Below are 22,453 nucleotides of genomic sequence, written 5' to 3'. Positions count from 1 at the left end.
CCCTCCCTCTTTCTCCCCTTTTTTTGATCTCTCGGCAGATATTTGACTTGATGGACGCCAAAGCCCGCCAAGATTGCATCAAAGAAATAGATCTGCTGAAGGTAAAGTACCAGAGGAACGGCGAACGCGGTACCGACGCTCTCCCGTGTTCACGTTCCCACCACAAAAAAAAAAAAAAACACAACACTGATCCTCGCCGAGACGCTCCCCGATAACGCGTTTTTGTTTTTTTTGTGTGTGTGTGTTTGTGGTTTTGAACGGAATGCGAAGACTGCAGCGAGTTTTTTTTAATGCGTGCCGCCTCCCACTGCGCTCGAACGCGGCGCTGCTAAAGTTACGGCGTTTCCCTCCGGGCTCGCGTTTGTCTATCGTTTTTATTTTATTGGCGAGTTTCTGATTCTGGAGAGCGATGACGTCACACTCCCGGACGAGTGCCGAGAGCGGTTACATCGTACTTTTATAAAACATATCCAGAAAATAAACCCGCAAATGTTGAACGTTGACCGTTGCCGTACCCGGTTTTGGATTTGGACGTCGCTATAACCTGGAACTTTATATATTTGGGGCTCAGTATTTATCATGTGATCAGTTTCTTTACAAAAATACGGAGATTTTTTGTCATTTTTATGTTGAACGAAGTGAATAAATAACCTTCTCGCATCTTTTTTTCGCAGCTCAGGCCTTTTAATGAGACTTAATGAGATTTAAAGTCGCGTAAATTTGCTTCAATATCATCGTTTATCGCTATATTTCTCTGCGCGATTGTGACGGGCCTGTTGCTGTGAGTACTAGCCACCACAAGGGGGCAGTAGGCATGGAATGATATTTAAATTCTGCGTCGCAACTAGCGATAATATCACGACGGTTTAAAAAATGTTTCTGGATATGAATCGTTATTGTTGTACTTTGTTATAACTGAAAACAACAGATGCAAAGATGTCGATACTGGTACATTTAGCTGGATCTGGTATCGGTTCTGTAACATCGGTACAGACGATACCGCGGTCGGGCTTTTAATTAGATATAATAAAACAATTTACAGTCAGAGTTTGGTCTAGAACGTGTCGTGATGTTTGAACAAATTCGTACAGTAGCTTTTTGACGGAAAAAAAACGACTAAATAAAGTAATAAGTGAACTGCGTTTTAAGTAAATAAGCGTCATTTCCGTCTCTACGCTGGTATCGGTTAATATCGGGTATCGGCGTGCACTTAAAGCATCGATATTGGTGTCAGAACTGAAGAATCTGATGTGTACATGTAGCTGAAGACCTAGTTTTTTTGCACATTCTGGTGATATAACAGCCATTATTTTTGTTACCGATTCTCACGTTCGTACAAAATGTCCCACAAACGATTATAGCTCAAATCGTCACTGTGTCCTTTGGCAAAACACTTCAGCCTCGTTCGGTATTTTTTGGGGTCAGTATTTACCGTTGCGTCTTTTTCTTTGTACTAGTCGGGAACTTTTAGCTATTTTTCCTGTTTTTACGGTTAGATTTAAGCTGTGAAGGCTTGAATAAATCACTTTTATAGACACAAACTGATACAAAAGTGTTTCATTCTGCTGTTTATTTGACGCCGTTTGTGTTTTTTTTTAACCACATCGTACATTTAGAGTCGTTTTTTGAGGTAATTCTATCGTATCCGTGGCGTAAATTCGTTTCAGTATTATCGTTTATCGTGTATATTCTCTTCAGCGATATATATCAAACTTCAAAATGCGTTACCGTGTGGTTTCCGTTGCGCCTTACCATCTCTGTTAATGAAAAGGTCACTGTACAGCGCCCCCCAGTGTCCAAATCGCGCTATATAAACGATCAAATACATTATAATGGTCATTTCTACTTCCTTCCCGCCTGTTCCTCCTCTGTATTAAATATTCTCGGCCTATAGAAAGTTGCGTTGCCGTACGAAACCAGTCTATAGTTTAGCTTGTTTTTGCCGGCAACTGTTTGGATTAGCATACACGTTTAGCCGTTTTCGCTTTCCTCAATTATGCGCCGAGCTTTTAACACGTGGCAGCTCAAATACTAATGAACAATCTAATGACAGATTCAATGTTTTTAGCTGTCTGCGAGATGCTAGCTGTGTGTCAAAGAGAAGCCTTTTGCTCTGTGTACTGTACGCACTGCAGGCAGATCGCGCGCATTAGGCAAAACAAGGAAACAAAACCAATTAGCTAGTGCCAGTCAAACAGCCGAGTTCTGCTCCTGGGGGTGTGGGAGCCAATCAAAGGAGAGTATACTCAGATGTGGGGAAAACACTACAGGGAGACGTACTGTGCGGAGGAGACGGAGCTCACTGTACGAGAACGGGAAGGTGGCGTGACCTCGCAGCAGGGGTCACGCTGGGGGTAAAGGTCGAAGCGGAGTTTAGAGTGAGCGAGGTGACGCGGATCAGGTAGGTCTGTTTGGTTTGAGGGAGAGTGGCTTTTATCGTGGAATGAGAATCGTTTTTATGGGGATATTTCATGACAAGTGCCACTTAAGGAAATATTTGGCTTTACAAGTGCTAACTAAGGACCAGGGCTAAACCTGGACTAAACTGGGACTAAAGCAGGGCTAAAGCGGGACTAAACTGGGACTAAAGCAGGGCTAAAGCGGGACTAAAGTGGGACTAAAGCAGGACTAAAGCAGGACTAAAGCAGGACTAAACCTGGACTAAACCTGGAATAAACCTGGACTAAAGCAGGGCTAAACCTGGACTAAAGCAGGGCTAAAGCGGGACTAAACTGGGACTAAAGCAGGGCTAAACCTGGACTAAAGCAGGTATTGGTTTAGCTGTCATTCACACTCAAATGTCTAAAATATAGGGAGTAGGAAGTGTTTGAGATGTTATTGCTTTGCCTGGAATGCCCCACAGTATGGCATTAAACTTGTCTGTCTCTATGGAGACAAACAAGTGATGCTACCAAGCGATGTCACAGGTCACATCTTCCTCTGGTCTTTCTCCTGTTTTCCTCTGGTCTTTCTCCTGTTTTCCTCTGGTCTTTCTCTTGTTTTCCTCTGGTCTTTCTCCTGTTTTCCTCTGGTCTTTCTCTTGTTTTCCTCTGGTCTTTCTCCTGTTTTCCTCTGGTCTTTCTCTTGTTTTCCTCTGGTCTTTCTCTTGTTTTCCTCTGGTCTTTCTCCTGTTTTCCTCTGGTCTTTCTCTTGTTTTCCTCTGGTCTTTCTCTTGTTTTCCTCTGGTCTTTCTCCTGTTTTCCTCTGGTCTTTCTCTTGTTTTCCTCTGGTCTTTCCCCTGTTTTCCTCTGGTCTTTCTCTTGTTTCCCTCTGGTCTTTCTCTTGTTTTCCTCTGGTCTTTCTCCTGTTTTCCTCTGGTCTTTCTCCTGTTTTCCTCTGGTCTTTCTCCTGTTTTCCTCTGGTCTTTCTCCCGTTTTCCTCTGGTCTTTCTCCCGTTTTCCTCTGGTCTTTCTCCCGTTTTCCTCTGGTCTTTCTCCCGTTTTCCTCTGGTCTTTCTCCTGTTTTCCTCTGGTCTTTCTCCCGTTTTCCTCTGGTCTTTCTCCTGTTTTCCTCTGGTCTTTCTCCTGTTTTCCTCTGGTCTTTCTCCCGTTTTCCTCTGGTCTTTCCCCTGTTTTCCTCTGGTCTTTCTCCTGTTTTCCTCTGGTCTTTCTCCTGTTTTCCTCTAGTCTTTCCCCTGTTTTCCTCTAGTCTTTCCCCTGTTTTCCTCTGGTCTTTCTCTTGTTTTCCTCTGGTCTTTCTCTTGTTTTCCTCTGGCCTTTCCCCTGTTTTCCTCTGGTCTTTCTCCTGTTTTCCTCTGGTCTTTCTCTTGTTTTCCTCTGGTCTTTCCCCTGTTTTCCTCTGGTCTTTCTCCTGTTTTCCTCTGGTCTTTCTCTTGTTTTCCTCTGGTCTTTCTCTTGTTTTCCTCTGGTCTTTCTCCTGTTTTCCTCTGGTCTTTCTCTTGTTTTCCTCTGGTCTTTCCCCTGTTTTCCTCTGGTCTTTCTCTTGTTTCCCTCTGGTCTTTCTCTTGTTTTCCTCTGGTCTTTCTCCTGTTTTCCTCTGGTCTTTCTCTTGTTTTCCTCTGGTCTTTCTCCTGTTTTCCTCTGGTCTTTCTCTTGTTTTCCTCTGGTCTTTCTCTTGTTTTCCTCTGGTCTTTCTCCTGTTTTCCTCTGGTCTTTCTCTTGTTTTCCTCTGGTCTTTCTCTTGTTTTCCTCTGGTCTTTCTCCTGTTTTCCTCTGGTCTTTCTCTTGTTTTCCTCTGGTCTTTCCCCTGTTTTCCTCTGGTCTTTCTCTTGTTTCCCTCTGGTCTTTCTCTTGTTTTCCTCTGGTCTTTCTCCTGTTTTCCTCTGGTCTTTCTCCCGTTTTCCTCTGGTCTTTCTCCCGTTTTCCTCTGGTCTTTCTCCTGTTTTCCTCTGGTCTTTCTCCCGTTTTCCTCTGGTCTTTCTCCTGTTTTCCTCTGGTCTTTCTCCTGTTTTCCTCTGGTCTTTCTCCTGTTTTCCTCTGGTCTTTCTCCTGTTTTCCTCTGGTCTTTCCCCTGTTTTCCTCTGGTCTTTCTCTTGTTTTCCTCTGGTCTTTCTCTTGTTTTCCTCTGGTCTTTCTCCTGTTTTCCTCTGGTCTTTCTCTTGTTTTCCTCTGGTCTTTCCCCTGTTTTCCTCTGGTCTTTCTCCTGTTTTCCTCTGGTCTTTCTCTTGTTTTCCTCTGGTCTTTCTCTTGTTTTCCTCTGGTCTTTCTCTTGTTTCCCTCTGGTCTTTCTCCTGTTTTCCTCTGGTCTTTCTCCTGTTTTCCTCTGGTCTTTCCCCGTTTTCCTCTGGCCTTTCCCCTGTTTTCCTCTGGTCTCTCTCCTGTTTTCGTTCTCATTGTGACGTCATCGCTGCTTCGTTTCACATCTTTCTTTTTCCATCCCCTCAGAGCTTTTTGTCCACTTCTTCTCCTCCTCGTCGTCTTTATAAACTGATTGCCAGAGAACCGCAGAGTTGTGCCCAGTCAGCCTGAAGAGAGCCGGCTCCACAGCTCCTCTCCCAGGGACAGGCCGAAGTGGACAGGGCCAAATCAGAATAATGAGCACATCGCATTCACACTCGGCCCGTTCTGCGTTTGTTTGTTTGTCTCTTTGTGTCTGCTCGCTCAGCTGTGTGTTTCATTTCTGGCACGATGCTTTCGACTTGAGAATCTCACTCCTCGGGCTGTCCTTTTGTCTAAAGCGGATAAATATTGGCTGCAAAAACAACCCATTTCCTGTCAGTCTAGTGTGTCTGCATCTCTACTTTCACCGTCCAAGAACTGGAATCGTGTTTGTAGTGAGTTTGGTTCGTTTGTGACGAGGCCGCGCAGCTAAAGACGACTTTTTTTCACTTTGTCTCAGTTGTAGAAGTTAGAATTAACCAAGAATAAATCAGGACGAAATCGGGACTAAACCAGCACTAAATTAGGCTTAAACCAGGTCTAAATCAGGACTAAACCAGGGCTAAACTAGCTCTAATTTAGGCCTAAACCAGGGCTAAACCAGGACCAAACTATAACAAAACCAGGACTAAAACGGAGCTAAACCAGCACTAAGTTAGGCCTAAACCAGGGCTAAACCAGGACTACGCCAGGTCTAAACCAGGGCCAAACTATAACAAAACCAGGACTAAAACGGAGCTAAACCAGCACTAAATTGGGCCTAAACAAGAACTAAACCAGGTCTAAACTAGGACAAAACTAGGACTAAAGCGGGACTAAACCAGGACTAAACCAGGACTTAACCAGGACTAAACCAGGGCTAATCCAGGATAAATTAGGATTAAACCAGGATTTAAACCAGGACCAAACTATAACAAAACCAGGACTAAACCAGGACTAAACTAGAACTAAACCAACACTTAAACCAGGACCAAACTATAACAAAACCAGGACTTAAACCAGGACCAAACTATAACAAAACCAGGATTAAACCAGAACTGTCCTTTTGTCTAAAGCAGATAAACTTTGGCTGCAAAAACAACCCATTTCCTGTCAGTCTGGTGCGTCTGCATCTCGACTTATAGGTTTAAATTCTTTAACCTGACGATAATCACGTCTTTGAGGTCGAATAATGGCTCCACTTTCTGAAGATATCGTAAAAACATCATTTCACTTTTGTTTTATTTACATTGACAGAGAACATGTTCAACTTTGTGCCAGTTTTAGGCCCAAAAATCACAGAGATATTAACCATAAACCAGGTGAACACGTGTGTAATCTGACACTTAAACGACAAACCCCGTTATGGAACTCTGACCTGTGTCCGTCTTAACGTCAAAACTAGAGTCATATGAGCAGCCCCGTCACGATAATCACGATATCGACTCCAGATTAATACGCCGAGTTCGGTTCGTATACGTGTTTCAAAACCAGTGACTCCCCCCACCCGCCTCCATTTGAAATAACGACGTCGTCAAAGTCTAGAATGTGAATGCCACCTATTATTTTCACATATTCCTTGACCCAGTTCAGTCTCACATCTCTGAGCGTACATCACACACACACACATCACACACACACACACACACATCACACACACACACACACACACGTCTGTCTGGGCTACAGTAGAGCACCCTCCACTTTTAGCTCCGCCGCACATCCAACCCGTTACGTTTCCTCCTATTTATAAAGCCACTATGAGCTCGTTTATCAGCGCGGCTAATTCTGCGGCTCGCGTTCGCCCGTCGCGCAGTTCTCTCCGTCACCAGCTCAGTGGATATGTACGACGGAGAGGGAGAGAGGAGAGCGCCACAGTGTGCTTCACGTGGTAATTACACACACGGTTGCGTCTCAGCCGGCTCGGATAATTATGTGATCAAGCAAGACGCCGGCTTTCTCAATGACTGACCGCGTCCCCGGACCAGTGCGCCGCGTGCACGTAAACATCTGCATCGTCTGTGGCGTCGAGCGCGGGCACCCGACGTTTTTTTTATATAAATGAGTGAGTTTTGTGTTTTGGAATGTAAAAAATAGAGCTCCGTGCCAACTGTGTGGTAGAGTTTGGTCGGGGTGGTACTAAAACTAGTATCGAAAACTAGACATGGTATCGATACGAAAAAAAGTCACGTTCACAGGACAGAAATGAACATTTACTGAAGCAGGACTGAACCAGGACTGAACCAGGGCTGAACCAGGGCGGAACCAGGGCGGAACCAGGACTGAACAAGGACTGAACCAGGACGGAAACAGGACGAAACCAGGACCAAGTCAGGACAAAGCCAGGACTAAAGTAGGACTAAACCAAGACTAAATTAGGACTAATCCCAGAACTCAAACAAGGACCAATCAAGGACCAAACCAGGACCAAACCAGGACTAAAGCAGGGGCTAAACCAAGACTAAATTAGGACTAATCCTGGAACGCAACCAAGGACTAAACCAGGACTAAACCAGGACTAAACCAGGACTAAACCAGGACTAAACCAGGACTAAATTAGGACTAAAGCAGGACTAAACAAAGACTAAATTAGGACTAATCCCGGAACGCAACCAAGGACTAAACCTGGACTCAAGCAGGACAGAACCAGAACAGAACCAGGACTAAACCAGAGCAAAACCAGGACCAAAACAGGACCAAAACAGGACCAAACCTGGACTAAACCAGGACTAAACCAGGACTAAACCAGGACTAAACCAGGACTAAACCAGGACTAAACCAGGACTGAACCAGGACTGAACCAGGACCAGTCCAAGTCTTTATAATGATGTGTCTCTGTGTGTTTCATAAGTATAAGACACATAGACTAGTTTACACCATGGACCACTCTGAACCTAGTGGACGACTGAGGTATTACACCAAACAGTGCGCACCAGAGAACCACATGACACTTTACTCACTATTAGTGTTGAAATCCTCTTTGAAATTCACTAGTAATGGGAAAAATAGTGATAAAAATGCTGTTTTCGGATAAAAAATCTTCATATCCTGATTAAATTTTCTATTGAAGACACTTTGCCCCGCCCACTTTTCTTATTGGTCAGCCTCAGCAAGACTCTGAGTGATTGACAGGAGGATTTAACCAACTGTAATAGAGTATGAATAACAAAAGAAGAAACGATAAAATAATAATAAAATTTAAATCTTGATGTGACAGGTGTGTTTGTGATGAGAAAATGACCTTAAAACATAGATCTGATGCGTAAATATGGGCCTTTAATGGGACATGAGACTATCACAGTGCAGCTTTAATCAGACGCAATCAAGTCTGAAGGTTTTAAATTTCACCCAGTAAAAGATATTCTGTGTGGAAAAGGCAGCGGTGATGGTGTGTTATGATGGAGGGAGGAGAGGAGGAGAGGGGAGGAGGGGAAGAGGAGAGGAAGAGGAGGAGGAGGAGGAGGGAGAAGTTGTCATCACATCCAAGGCTGCGCTACAGTGTGGATCGGTGCATAACTGCCACTCTGAGCCAAAAATACATCTGGCAAGAGAGAGGGAGAGAGGGAGGAAGAGAGGAGAGGAGGATGTGCACAGAGAGAGGGAGAGAGGGAGGAAGAGAGGAGAGGAGGATGTGCACAGAGAGAGGGAGAGAGGGAGGAAGAGAGGAGAGGAGGATGTGCACAGAGAGAGGGAGAGAGGGAGGAAGAGAGGAGAGGAGGATGTGCACGGAGAGAGGGAGAGAGGGAGGAAGAGAGGAGAGGAGGATGTGCACGGAGTGAGGGAGAGAGGGAGGAAGAGAGGAGAGGAGAGGAGGATGTGCACGGGGAGAGGAGAGGAGAGGAGAGGAGGATGTGCACGGAGAGAGGGAGAGAGGGAAGAAGAGAGGAGAGGAGGATGTGCACGGAGAGAGGGAGGAAGAGAGGAGAGGAGAGGAGGATGTGCACGGGGAGAGGAGAGGAGGATGTGCACGGAGAGAGGGAGAGAGGGAGGAAGAGGAGGATGTGCACGGAGAGAGGGAAGAAGAGAGGAGAGGAGGATGTGCACGGAGAGAGGGAGGAAGAGGAGAAAGAAGAGGGAGAGAAGGAGAGGAGGACGTGTACAGAGAGAGGGAGAGGAGGAGAGAGGGAGGGAGGGAGAGGAAGAGAGAGAGGAGGACATGCACAGAGAGAGGGAGGGGAAGAGGAGGAGAGCAGGAGGAATAGAGAGAGGGGAGGAAGAGGGAGAGGAAGAGGAGGAGAGAGGGAGGAAGAGAGAGAGAGGGAGAAGATGAGAGATGGAGGAAGAAGGAGAGGAGAGAGTGCGAGAGGGAAAGGAGGAGAGAAAGAAAAAGAGACAGGAGGAGGGAGAGGAGGAGGAGAGATAGAGGGGGAAAGAGAGGGAGAGAGGAGTGAGAGGGAAGGAGGGAGAGACTGAGAGAGGGAGGGATGGGGAGGGAGAGAGATTCTAAGAGAGTATGGGGGGACAGTGAGAGAGGAAAGGAGAGAGGAGAGGAAGTGAAAGAGAAAAGGGAAGAGCGCAAGAGAGGGAGGGAGAGAGAGAAACATGGAGAGAAGGGGAGTGGAGACACATTGAGAAAGACGGGAAAAAGGAGAGGGAAGGTGGGAAGGCAAGAGGGAGAGCGACAGAGATAGGGATAAGGAAAGAGAGAGAGAGGGAGGCAGCCAAGAGTGGAGGAAAGAGAGAGAGAGAGATAGACGTGATGATGTAGACGAGCGAGGAAGAGGGGGGACCAGTGTAGCGTAATACTTCTCCGCATCAACCAACAAGCATGAACATTCTTTTAATCAGAGCGGAGGAAAGGCGAGCCGTGTCACCCACCGCACATCACGGACGACAGTAACGGAGCACCCACTCACCCCCACCCTCACCCACTCCCCCCACCTCCACCTCCCCCACCTCCACCTCCTCCACCATCCCCAGTCCCATAACAACTACCACATAACTCCACACTGTACCTCCCTCCTCTAACCGGGCTCTCCGCTTCACCCACGGATCCCGTCTCGTGTTCGGGAGAATCTTTTACTGTCACCGGCGAGTCAGGGAGAAAATGCAAGAAACACGATTTTTCCAGACACATTTTTTTTTTGAGATGTCCCGGAAATTTAGCTGGAAAAACTGTCCAGATAATTTGCGTGTCCAAGTTTGTATCCGAGTATTTTTATCTTTCGAAAGCAAAGTTAAGTTTATCGAATGTGTGACGCGTTATTTAAGCTCGTTATCGCTTACGTGTTTATGTAGCGTCCATGCTAGGAAGCGACGTTCTTTTTGGTAATTTTTTTTTCCATTTATATAAAAATGGCTACACGACACTGTTGAATCTTATAAGTATCACCGATTTAAAAAATAAAATTGAAAACAAAGCGCGTACGTCACAGGTGGAGGTGAAAACGGGGGGTGGATCGACAAAATGGCGTCTTGAAAATAAACGATTAAAGATTAAAACTCAACATGAATCGCTCCAAAAACAACTAAAAAGAGACTAAAAATGAGAAAAAAACCAACTATAACACGGTTAAAATCTAAAAAAAAAAAGTCAATTTTGCAGAATAGGTCTGATTTAAAGGTGCACTATGTAACTTTTCCGTTGCTTTGCTTTGGAATGTTCCTTAGTATTTCATTAAACGTTTCAAATGTATTAATTTACAAATATTTTTACGGCCCATTTTAAGTCTTGAAAGCGTGCATTTTCGTGTTTCCTCTCCGCAGATCTGACATGTTACTCGACCTAGTTCACATTGTCTGTAAAAGAGATGGGCTGAAATAGATTTTATAACCTGATACTGATACTTTACGATATTTGATCTACTTCTGTGGGCGATAATCGATATTTGCCGATACCGATATCGCTTTGAAAATCCATAGAAAAGCCCAAAAATAAATATATCTTATCTTATTTATGCTCTTTACGTTTATGGTCCATTCTAGTGTTGCCACGATACTCGATTTTGACACTAAGTTATAGACTCGACACTCGATACTGATTCCGATACCAAGATGCTAATAAAAACACTCTTTTCTTTAGACAATAGAATGTGCGTAAACTCGTTTATGTGTCTTATACTTTTTCTGATACAGCTCAAAATCATTCTACAGATATTCAGAAAAGGTTCGTTTCTGTCCTGTGAATGGGACTTTTGTAGTATCGATACCAAATCAAATGAGTGTCTAGTTTTGATACTCGTTTTAGTATCGATTAGTGTCTGATTTTTGATACTTTCGATGACCCGACTGCAACTAAAGGTGAATACAAAACAAAAAAATCATCATGTGTTTAGATGTAAAAAAAAAAAAAAAAAAAAGGTAACGTAAGGCATTTTATGTGTAAAAAATAAAAAAAAATAAAAAAATACCCCCTCCAGTTCAGAAATAATGTAAAGAAGACGCTCATAATGTCAAAATGAGACTGATGTGTGAACTAGGAAGAAACACTGGTGCGCCGTTAGCATGCTAGTTGTTGTTGTTAAAATTATCGTTACTCCAAATCTCCGCTCTTAAGAGTAAAAATGTTTTTTAAAAAAGAGCAAAATAAGGCATTTTAAGAGTAAAAATGCTAAAGAAATAATGTAAAGAAACTCATAACATCAAAATGAGGCTGATGTGTGAACCAGGAAGAAACACTGGTGCACCGTTAGCATGCTAGTTGTTGTTGTTAAAATTATCGTTACTCCAAATCTCCGCTCTTAAGAGTAAAAATGTTTAAAAAAAGAGCAAAATAAGGCATTTTAAGAGTAAAAATGTTCCAAAAAAAGCAAAATGAGACTGATGTGTGAACCAGGAAGAAACACTGGTGCGCCGTTAGCATGCTAGTTGTCGTTGTTAAAATTATCGTTGTGGTAAATCTCCGCTCTGAACCTCCTGAAAGTCGTGAAAATCTCTTCTAAACTCATTGCGGTGAGTAATTATGCCTCTCCGAAAGACACACAGTTAAACATCGTCTGAATATCGCGATTGAGAAAACGCAACACAACATCCGCAGATTCGTTTTTTTTCCTGCGCGTGTGGCCGGTTCCCCCCGTCTCTCCTCCACACGTGTGCGTTGTAGGATAGTGTAATGTTGTGTGGTTCTCCGGTGCGTACTGTTGCTGCGGCGGTGCCAGCTGTCAGCCTCTCTTGTTCACGTTTGTTTGTCACACATGAGCTGTCATCATCACACTCCTCTGTTGTGACATGGCACCAGACTTTGGCACGTACAAGGGCACCGGCGAGAGCGGCGCCAAGCTGCACGGTGTTCACACGACGGGAACGAGGTACTAGAGCGGGTAAAAGTACGATTCAAACAGCCGCTCCGTCCTGATTTTAAATACTTTTCCACAATAAATGGTGTAAGATTTAGTGAGATTGGACTAAGATGGATTTTTACCGCTTTTAATTTAGCTTAAATGTCGTTTTTCGCACTTTTTTTGGGGGTGGGACTTAAACTCAGAGTCGCATCTCAGTTTATAATTCCACATCTTCGTTTAATCGTCACGCTGACAACCTGACAACCGTGTTTTTTTCTTCATTATTCTGCGTTTTTTGACTTGTACTCCGCAGCGACAAAGAAGAAATGTTGTGCTTCTGTTTGCGTTATATTTATAATCGTTATAATCTACGACACCTGGATCATTTAGCTTTTTTTTTATTTTATTTTATTTATTAGTTTATTTGAATAGGGACAATGCACATTAATCGACATTTCTGTAAATGCGCCAGTATTAGCTATACAGCTAGTTTCCAACTGCAGTCCCTATGGCAAGATGTAAAATGCCACCACACGTAAAATACAAGATTATAAAAAGTTAGTTTGGTAATTAGTAAAATGTTTTAAAAGTTAGTACAGGTAAGTAGGCAATTAGTAAAACACTGTGATACAGACAGACAAAATCTACAGACAACACAGAACAGATGAGGCTGGCAGGCAGCACATGGCAGCACAATTTCACATTTGATGATCACAGGCTTGATTCAGAAGTAACCATTTTTTCACCATGATTTTAAAAGTCCTGAGTGACTCCACACTTCTGATGTGAGGCGGGACAGTGTTCCAAAACTGGACCGCTCGAACTGAGAAAGCAGATTGGCTAAATGAGCTTTTTCTCAGAGGCACAACTAGATTGTTTGAGGCAGCAGCTCTGGTGTTTCTACCACTCTGTGTAAAAAATTTAGAGAGTGGAGGAGGAGCAAGGCCATGAAGAATTTTGAAGACCAAGTTAGCATCCTGAAATTTTACTAGATTGTCCCAATTTAAAAGTTTATGTTTGCTCAAGACTTTACAATGGTGATGGCGAAAAGGTTTCATATCCAGGACTTTGAGAGCCTGTTTATAGGCTGACTGGATTGGTTTCATTGTTGTCTTGCAGCCCTGAGACCAGGAGGTGACACAGTAGGTCAGGTGAGGCATTATCATTGCATTAAAAAATAAATTTGCAGCTTCTTGGTTTAAATTATGCCTGATATGTCTAAAATTTGCTATATTTAGTTTCACTGTTTGGGTGGCCTTCTTTACATGTTGTTTAAAAGTAAGATTTGAATCTAACACAACACCCAAATATTTATATTGTGTCACGATACTTATTTTCTTACCCGCAACAACAACATCAGGATTTGGGGAAGTTGATGGTCTTTTTGTAAAAAACATGCATTCAGTTTTTTTTACATTGAGATGAAGACATGATCCAGTCAGCCAATTTGAAATATGGGCCATAGATTCAGACAGTTTTTTAGCAGTTTCATCTTTGTTTTTTCCATGTACATAGATCACAGTGTCGTCTGCGTACATTTGTACCTCACATCCAGTGCACACTGTTGGCAAATCATTGATGTAAAGACTGAACAGAATTGGTCCCAGGATAGATCCCTGGGGGACTCCAACATTGTATGCCAGATGAGATGACAGTGTGTTATTAACTTTAACTGCTTGTGTTCTATGTTGTAAGTAAGATTTGACCCAATTTACAGCATCTGGTGAGAAATTAAATTGTGCTAATTTTGAGATGAGAATTCTGTGATTAATTGTGTCAAATGCCTTTTTCAAGTCAAGGAAAATGGCACCGACCACACCCCCTTTGTCCATTTTAGATTTTACACTTTCAATGAGAAAACAGGTAGCCGTGTCGGTGGAATGATTGGTTCTAAAGCCAAACTGCAAGGGGTGCAGTCTGTATGGTGAGTTATTGAGGTGGCACAGAAGTTGGTCTGCGACACACCTCTCAGCTATTTTTGATACCACGGGCAAAATGCTGATAGGTCTGAAATTTGTGACCTCATTCGCATTTCCCGACTTGAAAATTGGTGTAACAATGGCTGGCTTCCACATCATTGGGCACAAGGATTGTCTGAAAGAAAGATTAATCAATTTGGTAATGGGATCTGTAAGAGACTCTTTGTGTGTTTTAAACAAGGTAGAGTCCAGCCCATAAACATCTTTTGAATTGGAATTCTTCAGTGCACTTATAATTTTATATACAGTTGGTTGAGAGACTTCATTTAAGGAGAACACAGGTTGAGATGTATTCAATTCTATAGCCTTACCCAAGCTTATAGGGGGACTACTTTGAGTCAACATGTCAACAGATTCTACAAAATATTTATTAAAAGCAGTTGCAACTTGCAATGGGTCTTCTGTTAAACATCCTTCTATATGTAGCTGAAATTTATTATTTGTAGTTTTATAATCTTTACCTGTTAGTTTCTTCAGTTGATTCCAAATCATTTTGCAATTTCCTTTTCCTTCACGAATTTTGTCAATGAAAAGGTTTGCTTTGGCATGTCTTAGTTCTTTTACAACTTTATTTCTGAGAGCTGTAAACTTTCGCTTGTCATGGATTTGTTTAGATTTGTGGGCTGCTTTTAAGGCCAGGTCTCTCTCTTTCATGAGTTTTAGTATGTTCTCATTAATCCATGGGAGCACATACCTTTTAAAATGTCTTGATTTTGTTTCCTTTTGAAATTGTTTCAAAATAGACTGGATAGTAGAGATGAAAGTTTGACAATCAGCATCAACGTCTATTCCCAGTAGTAAATTACTCCAATTTATTCCTCCCATTTTAATGTTAAATTTTGGCAGATCAGATTTTGGAATTTTAAAGTATCCATTTCTAGTTTCAGTTTGGATAGGTCTTCTTTTTGGCAGTTTTCTGGATATAAGCGTTAAATTATGATCTGATAGACCAGTGATCATATTGAAGGATTTTGTTATTCGTTCTGGTTTATTGCTAAATATAAGGTCAATTTGAGTTTGGGTAGTTGCAGTTATCCTTGTTGGCCCTTTGACAACTTGTACAAGATCATATTTTGTCATAATGTTCTTAAGAGGCTTTCGCATGTTTTTGTCTTCATAATTTATATTAAAATCACCCATCAGGATTACTTCCTTATTAAAGTCACATTGCTTGAGAACTTTGTCCAGGTCTTCACAGAAGGCAGGTTTAGAGGATTTAGGTGGTCTGTATAATCCCAGGAGGGTGAAGGACATTTGAGATGATAGCTCAATGTTAAGGCCAATACATTCCATGTCATGTTCAGAGGCCCACTCAATCTGGGTGCACTGTATGGTGTTCCGTACATAGAACATGAACCCCCCTCCTTTGCCTTCTGGTCTGTCCTTTCTGAAGATTGTATATCCTGGAACAGTCAGTGCAGCAGATGGAGAATTTTGGTGTAACCAGGTCTCAGAAAGTCCCAGGTAATGTAAGTTAGAATTAAGGAGCAGATGCTTTATCTGATCACTTTTGGGAGTGATACTTCGAATATTTAAATGACCTCCCAAAATACCTGGAGGTTTTGCGGACGTGTCCCAGAGGACTCTGGCATTGTTAACTGTGTGTAGAACTGGTAGCTTTTTTAGCTTTCTAATAGCAGGGTTTAATGTAGTCAGTTTAGTTTTAGGGACGCCTGTGTCACGCACTTTTTTACCGTCGGAATCAAAGATAGAGCTCGAGTTGCACATCGAGCTTAATTCCAGTGTCGGACCAGTGCGCCCCGCACCAGCCCACGAACAAACATCCACACCAGGACCAACCGCGTCGCCACGCCGAGCCCCGAGCGATGCACCGGGCCCAGAGACGCGCGGACCCCCCCGCCAACGGGGACCCGCCGCCATCCGCCCCCCGAAAGCCACAGCCGACCCGGCCGGCAAGCCGCCGCCCCCGCCGGTAAGCACCACGGGCTCCGCGTTTACCTCTTTGATGGTGGTTGTAGGGCTGGGTCCAGGACATTGGTGGATGTCGCCGGAGAGTAGAAGGCAGAGCATGATGATAAGTTTGTCGTCCCGTTGTCTTTTTGTTGAAGTCATTCTCCGGCTTTTGATGCTGGTGCAGGACAGGTGAATGAAAGTGTCCAAGAGTATATAGGCTCCGTATCCAAAGTGCTTTATGCAGGGTAATGCATATACATTTGTGTTCAAATGCCAGTCCTGTTTCAAACGACTTATCACTACGTTTTCTTTGTTTAGCAGTGGTCCGGTATTTAAAAACTTTAAAATCAGACTATACACTAGGAGCGCTGCCAGTGCGCCAAGCCGACCTGCTAATTTGGACATTTTAAATCACAATATTCATCTAAATCGACGTAATAAAATAAACAAATCCGCTGAGTTCGGCGTTAAAAAACTGCGGCGTCCAATAGGAGCTGATGTCGCCGTAAACAACATCGCAGCAAAGAGGTGGCGCCCCCTATGGACAGCTGCACATCACACGAGCGAGCATCCGATTTTTTTATTTTTAATTTTCATTTGTCAGCTACACAGTGTTCACACGACGGGAACGAGGTACTAGAGCGGGTAAAAGTACGATTCAAACAGCCGCTCCGTCCTGATTTTAAATACTTTTCCACAATAAATGGTGTAAGATTTAGTGAGATTGGACTAAGATGGATTTTAACCGCTTTTAATTTAGCTTAAATGTCGTTTTTGGCACTTTTTTTGGGGGGTGGGACTTAAACTCAGAGTCGCATCTCAGTTTATAATTCCGCATCTTCGTTTAATCGTCACGCTGACAACCTGACAACCGTGTTTTTTCTTCATTATTCTGCGTTTTTTGACTTGTACTCCACAGCGACAAAGAAGAAACGTTGTGCTTCTGTTTGCGTTATATTTATAATCGTTATAATCTACGACACACGTGGATCATTTAGCTTTAATTTGGACATTTTAAATCACAATATTCATCTAAATCGGCGTAATAAAATAAACAAATCCGCTGAGTTCGGCGTTAAAAAACTGCAGCGTCCAATAGGAGCTGATGTCGCCGTAAACAACATCGCAGCAAAGAGGTGGCGCCCCCTATGGACAGCTGCACGTCACACGAGTGAGCCAAAATGACGACGTGACGCTGCCGAAAATTACAATTATCTCTAATTAAGAAAAAAAAAACTGGGGAAGGAAGTGCGGACGTCACAGTGGGCGTGTCACAGTGGGCGTGTCACAGGTGGAGGTGAAAACAGGAATTGATCGGCAAAATGGCGTCTTGGAAATAAGCGATTAAAGATTACTCAAACGTGAGTCACTCCAAATACAAATTCAAGAGGGTAAATGAGAAGAAACAACTAGAACATGGTTAAAATTTCTGAAAAGACGAAGAAGAATAGGTCTGATTTAAAGGTGCATTTGGGAACTTTTCCGTTGGGATGCCGAGCGTATCAACATAGCGATGATGTTGCCATTAAATGTTGTGTCCTTAAATGTTTCTAATTTATTCATTTAAAGGTATTTTCATGGCCCAAAAAGTCTTGAAAAACATGCATTCTAGTGTCTGCGGTGCAGTCTCCTCTCCACAGATCTGACGTGTAACTTGACCTGGTTCACATTTTCTTCAAATTAGCTGATTATCAAATTGTTTTTAAGTCCGATTCTCTTTTTTAAAAGTCCCATATTACACTAAACTGACTCTTGTAGCTTTAAACCATGTTCTGATGCTGTTTCCTCCTCAAAAACAGACCTGGAGTTGTGTTTTGTTTCATTCACACATGTTTGAGTCACACTTTATTATTAGTCTGTAACATCTGCAAAGCTCAAAACGCTGTGTTCCACCTTGTGATGTCATCAAGTGGTAGTTTTCACATTAACAGCTCCTTTTACCTTTAGTTCAGTTGTAGATTAGCAATTCCAGGAGCTGAAATGATCCAAATGATTCTAGAAATGAAGGTGTGTGGAGTTTAAAAACGCAGCGGAGCACTTCCTGTATCACCACACGATGACATCACAAGGTGGAATGGGGTGTTTTCAGTTTGAGAGAAGAACTCGGCGTAAATATGCAGGTTTGCTTGTGTGTTAAACATGTGAGAATGAAACAAAAACACAACTCCAGGTCTGTTTTTGATGAGGAAACATTATAACATAAAAAAACAGCGTAATATGAGCCCGTTAAATACAAATTCCCGTTATTTTACATTTTAATTTCGTGTTAACCATGTAAAAATTGGGACATACTTGTCATTAAATGTGTTACGTCTTGACTTTTATGTTTGTGGAATTAAAAATATTGATCTAAAAGTCATTACAAAGCCTTATCGTGCTTATACATTTGATATTTAATAGTTATTTAATTGTTTTTTGTTCATTAATAAGCCTTTTCTCGTCTTCTCCCCGCAGCAACTGAACCATCCCAACGTCATAAAATACCACGCGTCGTTCATCGAAGACAACGAACTGAACATCGTTTTGGAGCTGGCGGACGCGGGGGACCTCTCACGTATGATCAAGGTAACTCCAGTTTAACCTGCAATACGCGTTTGACCCGTTCATCGACGCGACAGTCTGGAGCTAAAATGAAAATAACGCCGTGTATACTGTGTTTTTAAGTTTACGTTTTATATAAGTGTAAAGTGACGTCACGCTGGTGCAGGTGGGACCAAAAAGTGCAGAACTCGGGGCAAGTTTACAGTGTTTATTTACAGAATGTGAAAGTTCAGACAAGGACAGGTTAGACCGGCGATGGGCGAGGTGCCGGGTCCGGGAATGCGTCGCGGAGAGGACAGGAACAGGGAGTAACCAGAACCGGAGCGGGAGACAGGAACGGCGACGGAGGCAGGGAGCGGGGACCAGAGCGGGAAGTGTGGTGCAAGCCAGGGTGCAGGACGAGACAAGGTGGTGGAGACAAGACGGACAATACCGGAGCGGGAACACGGGGTCAGGAGCAGAGCCAGATGCAGAGGAGCTGGGACGGTCCAGGGAGCAGTAATCTGAGTCCAGGATCATGTAGAGCGGGTTAATACGAACGTTTAAGCCCAAAATGACGAGTCTGACAGCAGCAGGTACAGAGAGAGGAGACAGTTTGTCAAAAAATAAATAAAAATAAACTAAAAATAACAAAAAAAAAAAATAAAAATAACCAAAAAATGAAAAAAAACCTAAGAATAACAGAAAAAATCAAGAAAAAAATAAAATAATAATAATAATAAAAAAATTATAAAAAATAAAAAGGACAAAAAAAAAAAATCTTAAAAGGTAAACTCAAAAATGAACTCCAGGATCATGTAGAGCGGGTAATACGAACATTTAAGCCCGAAATGACAAGTCTGACAGCAGCGTTTACAGAGAGAGGACACACAAAAAAATAAAAATAAACTCAAAATAACAAAAAAAAATCAAAATAACTAAAAAATGAAAAAAAAAAACCCTAAGAATAACAGAAAAAATAAAGAAAAAAATAATAATAAAAATAATAAAAAATAAAAATAACTAAAAAAAACAAAAACTTAAAAGGTAAACTCAAAAATGAACTCCAGGATCCTGTGGAGCGGGTTAATACGAACATTTAAGACCAAAATAACGAGTCTGACAGCAGCGTTTACAGAGAGAGGGGGCGACGGTCAGTGGAGCCAGAAACGCTCCCATGCTCACTTCCTGTTTGGCGCTCACTTCCTGGTTAGCTCTGTCCATTTATATAAACAGTCTGTGATTAATATGCAGGGACAACAGAGCGTCCAACGTACTCAAACATGCACGAATCCGCCAAAACACAGCTCCTCGTAAAAGCATTAAAGCCTCATGAACGTCCATTTTGTTTAATCCGCCTCCTTTAAATAACTGAAGAGTGTAGCTAACTGAAGTAGCATTAGCCCCGTAGATTAAAAAGGCGTGTTGGAGCGCCGTGGTCTGCGGTCGGTTCTGAGTCAGTTTGAATCATCGTTTTAAAGCCAAACCTAAAATGTGGGATTATTGGCCCTCCTGCAGGTACTTTCATCTGGATGGTCCGTTCACCGCGGCTCGGATGGTCAAACGCTTAGACGTGAGAAGTGATTCATGCTCCAAATGTGTAGGATTTAGAGCCTTTTATACAGAACGATTACTCCAAAAACCAATCAATGCTTTTACTGCACAATCTGAACGACTGCCGCTCCAGTTAATATTTCATACACTTTCTAATTCATACTAAACTGTGTGGATAAGACTAGATATAATTAGCTAATTAGCATTTAAAAGTGCACTTCTCGTCTCTACGCAGCTATATTTGCCCAGAATGTTTCACAGTACGGCATTAAACATATCGATTTTTCCATGTATTCAGTTACAGGTGTTGTTATTGCTCAAAAAAACCATGCATTTTTACCGAAAATCGGCTCGCCTCTCCGCAGATCTGACCCGTAACTTGGTCCGATGCGTTCACGTGCACAATAGTAGACCTTTAAAGCCCCACTGTGGAACTTTTTAGCTTCAAAATAGACTAAAAGCACGCCGTCTTCGTTGTGGATGTTTTTTTGTTGGACTGTTTTCACTCTGAGCGGCTCGCATCTCCACAAACCTGACTTTTGTTTAGGCTTTTCCTGCTTGTCTCTGTGGAAATTTTGTTCCTTTTTACAATAATCTTCCACAGTTTGGCATAAAATGTACCTGTCTCCATGGATACTGTTCCAAAGTATGGTTTTAACTTTTTGTATTTCCACGGAATTATGCAGATGACAAACCACCTCCAGAAAGTTACGCAGTGTTGCTTTAAAGAAGACGTATTGTGCTTGTGTCGCTTTATAGCTATAATTGCCTTATAGAGAGTGAGTGAGGGGGTGAGACATTCACTCACTCACTCTATAGCCCCTCTGCAGCCTGAGTGAGGGGCTAGAGAGTGAGTGAGGGGGTGAGACATTCAGACACAGACCAGATATTTCATTAATAGTATTGTTTATTCTTTCTGTCTTTCTCTCTAGCACCATCTTCCTCTCCTTTATCTTCTGTCCTTCCACCCCTCTTTATCCCGCCTCCCACTCTCCACTCCCTTTCTTTCTTTCTTTCTTTCTTTCTTTCTATCTTTCTGTATTTCTTTCTGTCTTTCTTTTTGCTTTCTTTCATTCTTTGTCTTTCTTTTTGCTTTCTTTCATTCTTTCTTTCATTCTTTTTCTTTCTTTCTTTCATTCTTTTTTGTCTTTCTTTCTTTCTATATTTCTTTCTCTCTTTTCTGTCTTTCTTTTTCATTCTTTCCTGTTTTTCAGTCTTTCAGTCTTTTTTCTGTATTCCTTTCTGTCTTTTTTTCCCTATTTTTTCTTTCTTTTTTCTCTCTCTCTTTCTTTCTCTCATGACCTCACTCTCTCATCTCACACTCCATCTCTCTGTCTCTCTACCCCCGACTCTCCTTCTCTTTCCCCTCTCATCCCTCTCTTTTCCTCTTTATTTTTTGTCTTTCTTTCTTTCTTTCTTTCTGTCTGTCTGTCTTTCTGTATTTCTTTGTTTCTGTTTTTTCTTTCTGTCTTTCTTTTTTCTGTCTTTGTTTCTGTCTCATTACCTCACTCTCTCATCTCTCTGTCTCTCTACCCCCGACTCTCCTTCTCTTTTCCCCTCTCATCCCTCTCTTTTCCTCTTTGTTTATTTTTTGTCTGTCTTTCTTTCTGTATTTCTGTTTCTCTTTTTTCTTTCTGTCTTTCTTTTTTCTGTCTTTGTTTCTGTCTCATTACCTCACTCTCTCATCTCACTCTCCATCTCTCTGTCTCTCTACCCTCTCCTCTCCCTCTCTTCCCCCCTCTCTACCCCTCTCATCCCTCTCTCTTCCTCTTTATTTTTTGGCTGTCTTTCTTTCTGTATTTCTTTGTTTCTCTTTTTTCTTTCTGTCTCATTACCTCACTCTCTACCCCCGACTCTCCCTCCCTTCCCCCCTCTCTACCCCTCTCATCCCTCTCTCTTCCTCTTTGCCATAAATCACACTTTTAATCTCACTTTTTAGGGGGTTAAGGGCTGGATGGGACATTCAGACACATCCTGTATATATATAATGATTATTTTTTGGTTTAAATCCTTGAGATTCATACATTTTGTGATCATAAAAGCAGATTAAACCCCACGGGCTGCAGTCTCTCTCTACACTTTCACACATTTCCAGACCGTTCCCTGCACTTCCACATTAATCAGCTTTTACAGCGAGACGAGGTTGTTGCTCAAATTGGCTCCAAAAATGAATCCGTGTAGAAAACGCCGTAGCGTCTCCTCCTCGGCCTTCACCGTTATTCTAAAAATCTGCCAGTCGTGCAAATGAGTGGTGTGTACGGAGCCTTCCGCCGCGGATAAGAGACAAGCTGTTAGCATCCGCGCTCCTCAACGCTGCAAATTAGCACGGAACGGGATCAGCGGAACAGAGCGGCGAACATGGCAGCTTCAGAGATGTTTCCTGCTGCCGAACGCGCTCGTATGGCGCCGTTTGTAAGCAGAGGAAGTGCACACGCAGCCAAAGCACACG

General features: G+C 42.6%; 1 protein-coding gene across 1 annotated transcript in view; it reads left to right on the top strand.

Moving 5' to 3' along the window:
* Nucleotides 1-22,453, top strand: part of nek7 (NIMA-related kinase 7) — a 189,574-nt gene that overhangs the window by 87,304 nt on the left and 79,817 nt on the right. The window contains exons 4-5 of the mRNA XM_033965147.2: nt 39-101; nt 18,385-18,495. Of these exons, the coding sequence (XP_033821038.1) occupies nt 39-101; nt 18,385-18,495 (174 nt within the window). The remainder of the gene's footprint in view (nt 1-38; nt 102-18,384; nt 18,496-22,453) is intronic.

Source organism: Periophthalmus magnuspinnatus, chromosome 4 (assembly GCF_009829125.3).
Source record: "Periophthalmus magnuspinnatus isolate fPerMag1 chromosome 4, fPerMag1.2.pri, whole genome shotgun sequence".
Classification (NCBI taxonomy): domain Eukaryota; kingdom Metazoa; phylum Chordata; class Actinopteri; order Gobiiformes; family Gobiidae; genus Periophthalmus; species Periophthalmus magnuspinnatus.
The sequence above is the reverse complement of the archived record's forward strand: the minus strand, read 5'-3'. Positions and strand labels throughout refer to the sequence as shown.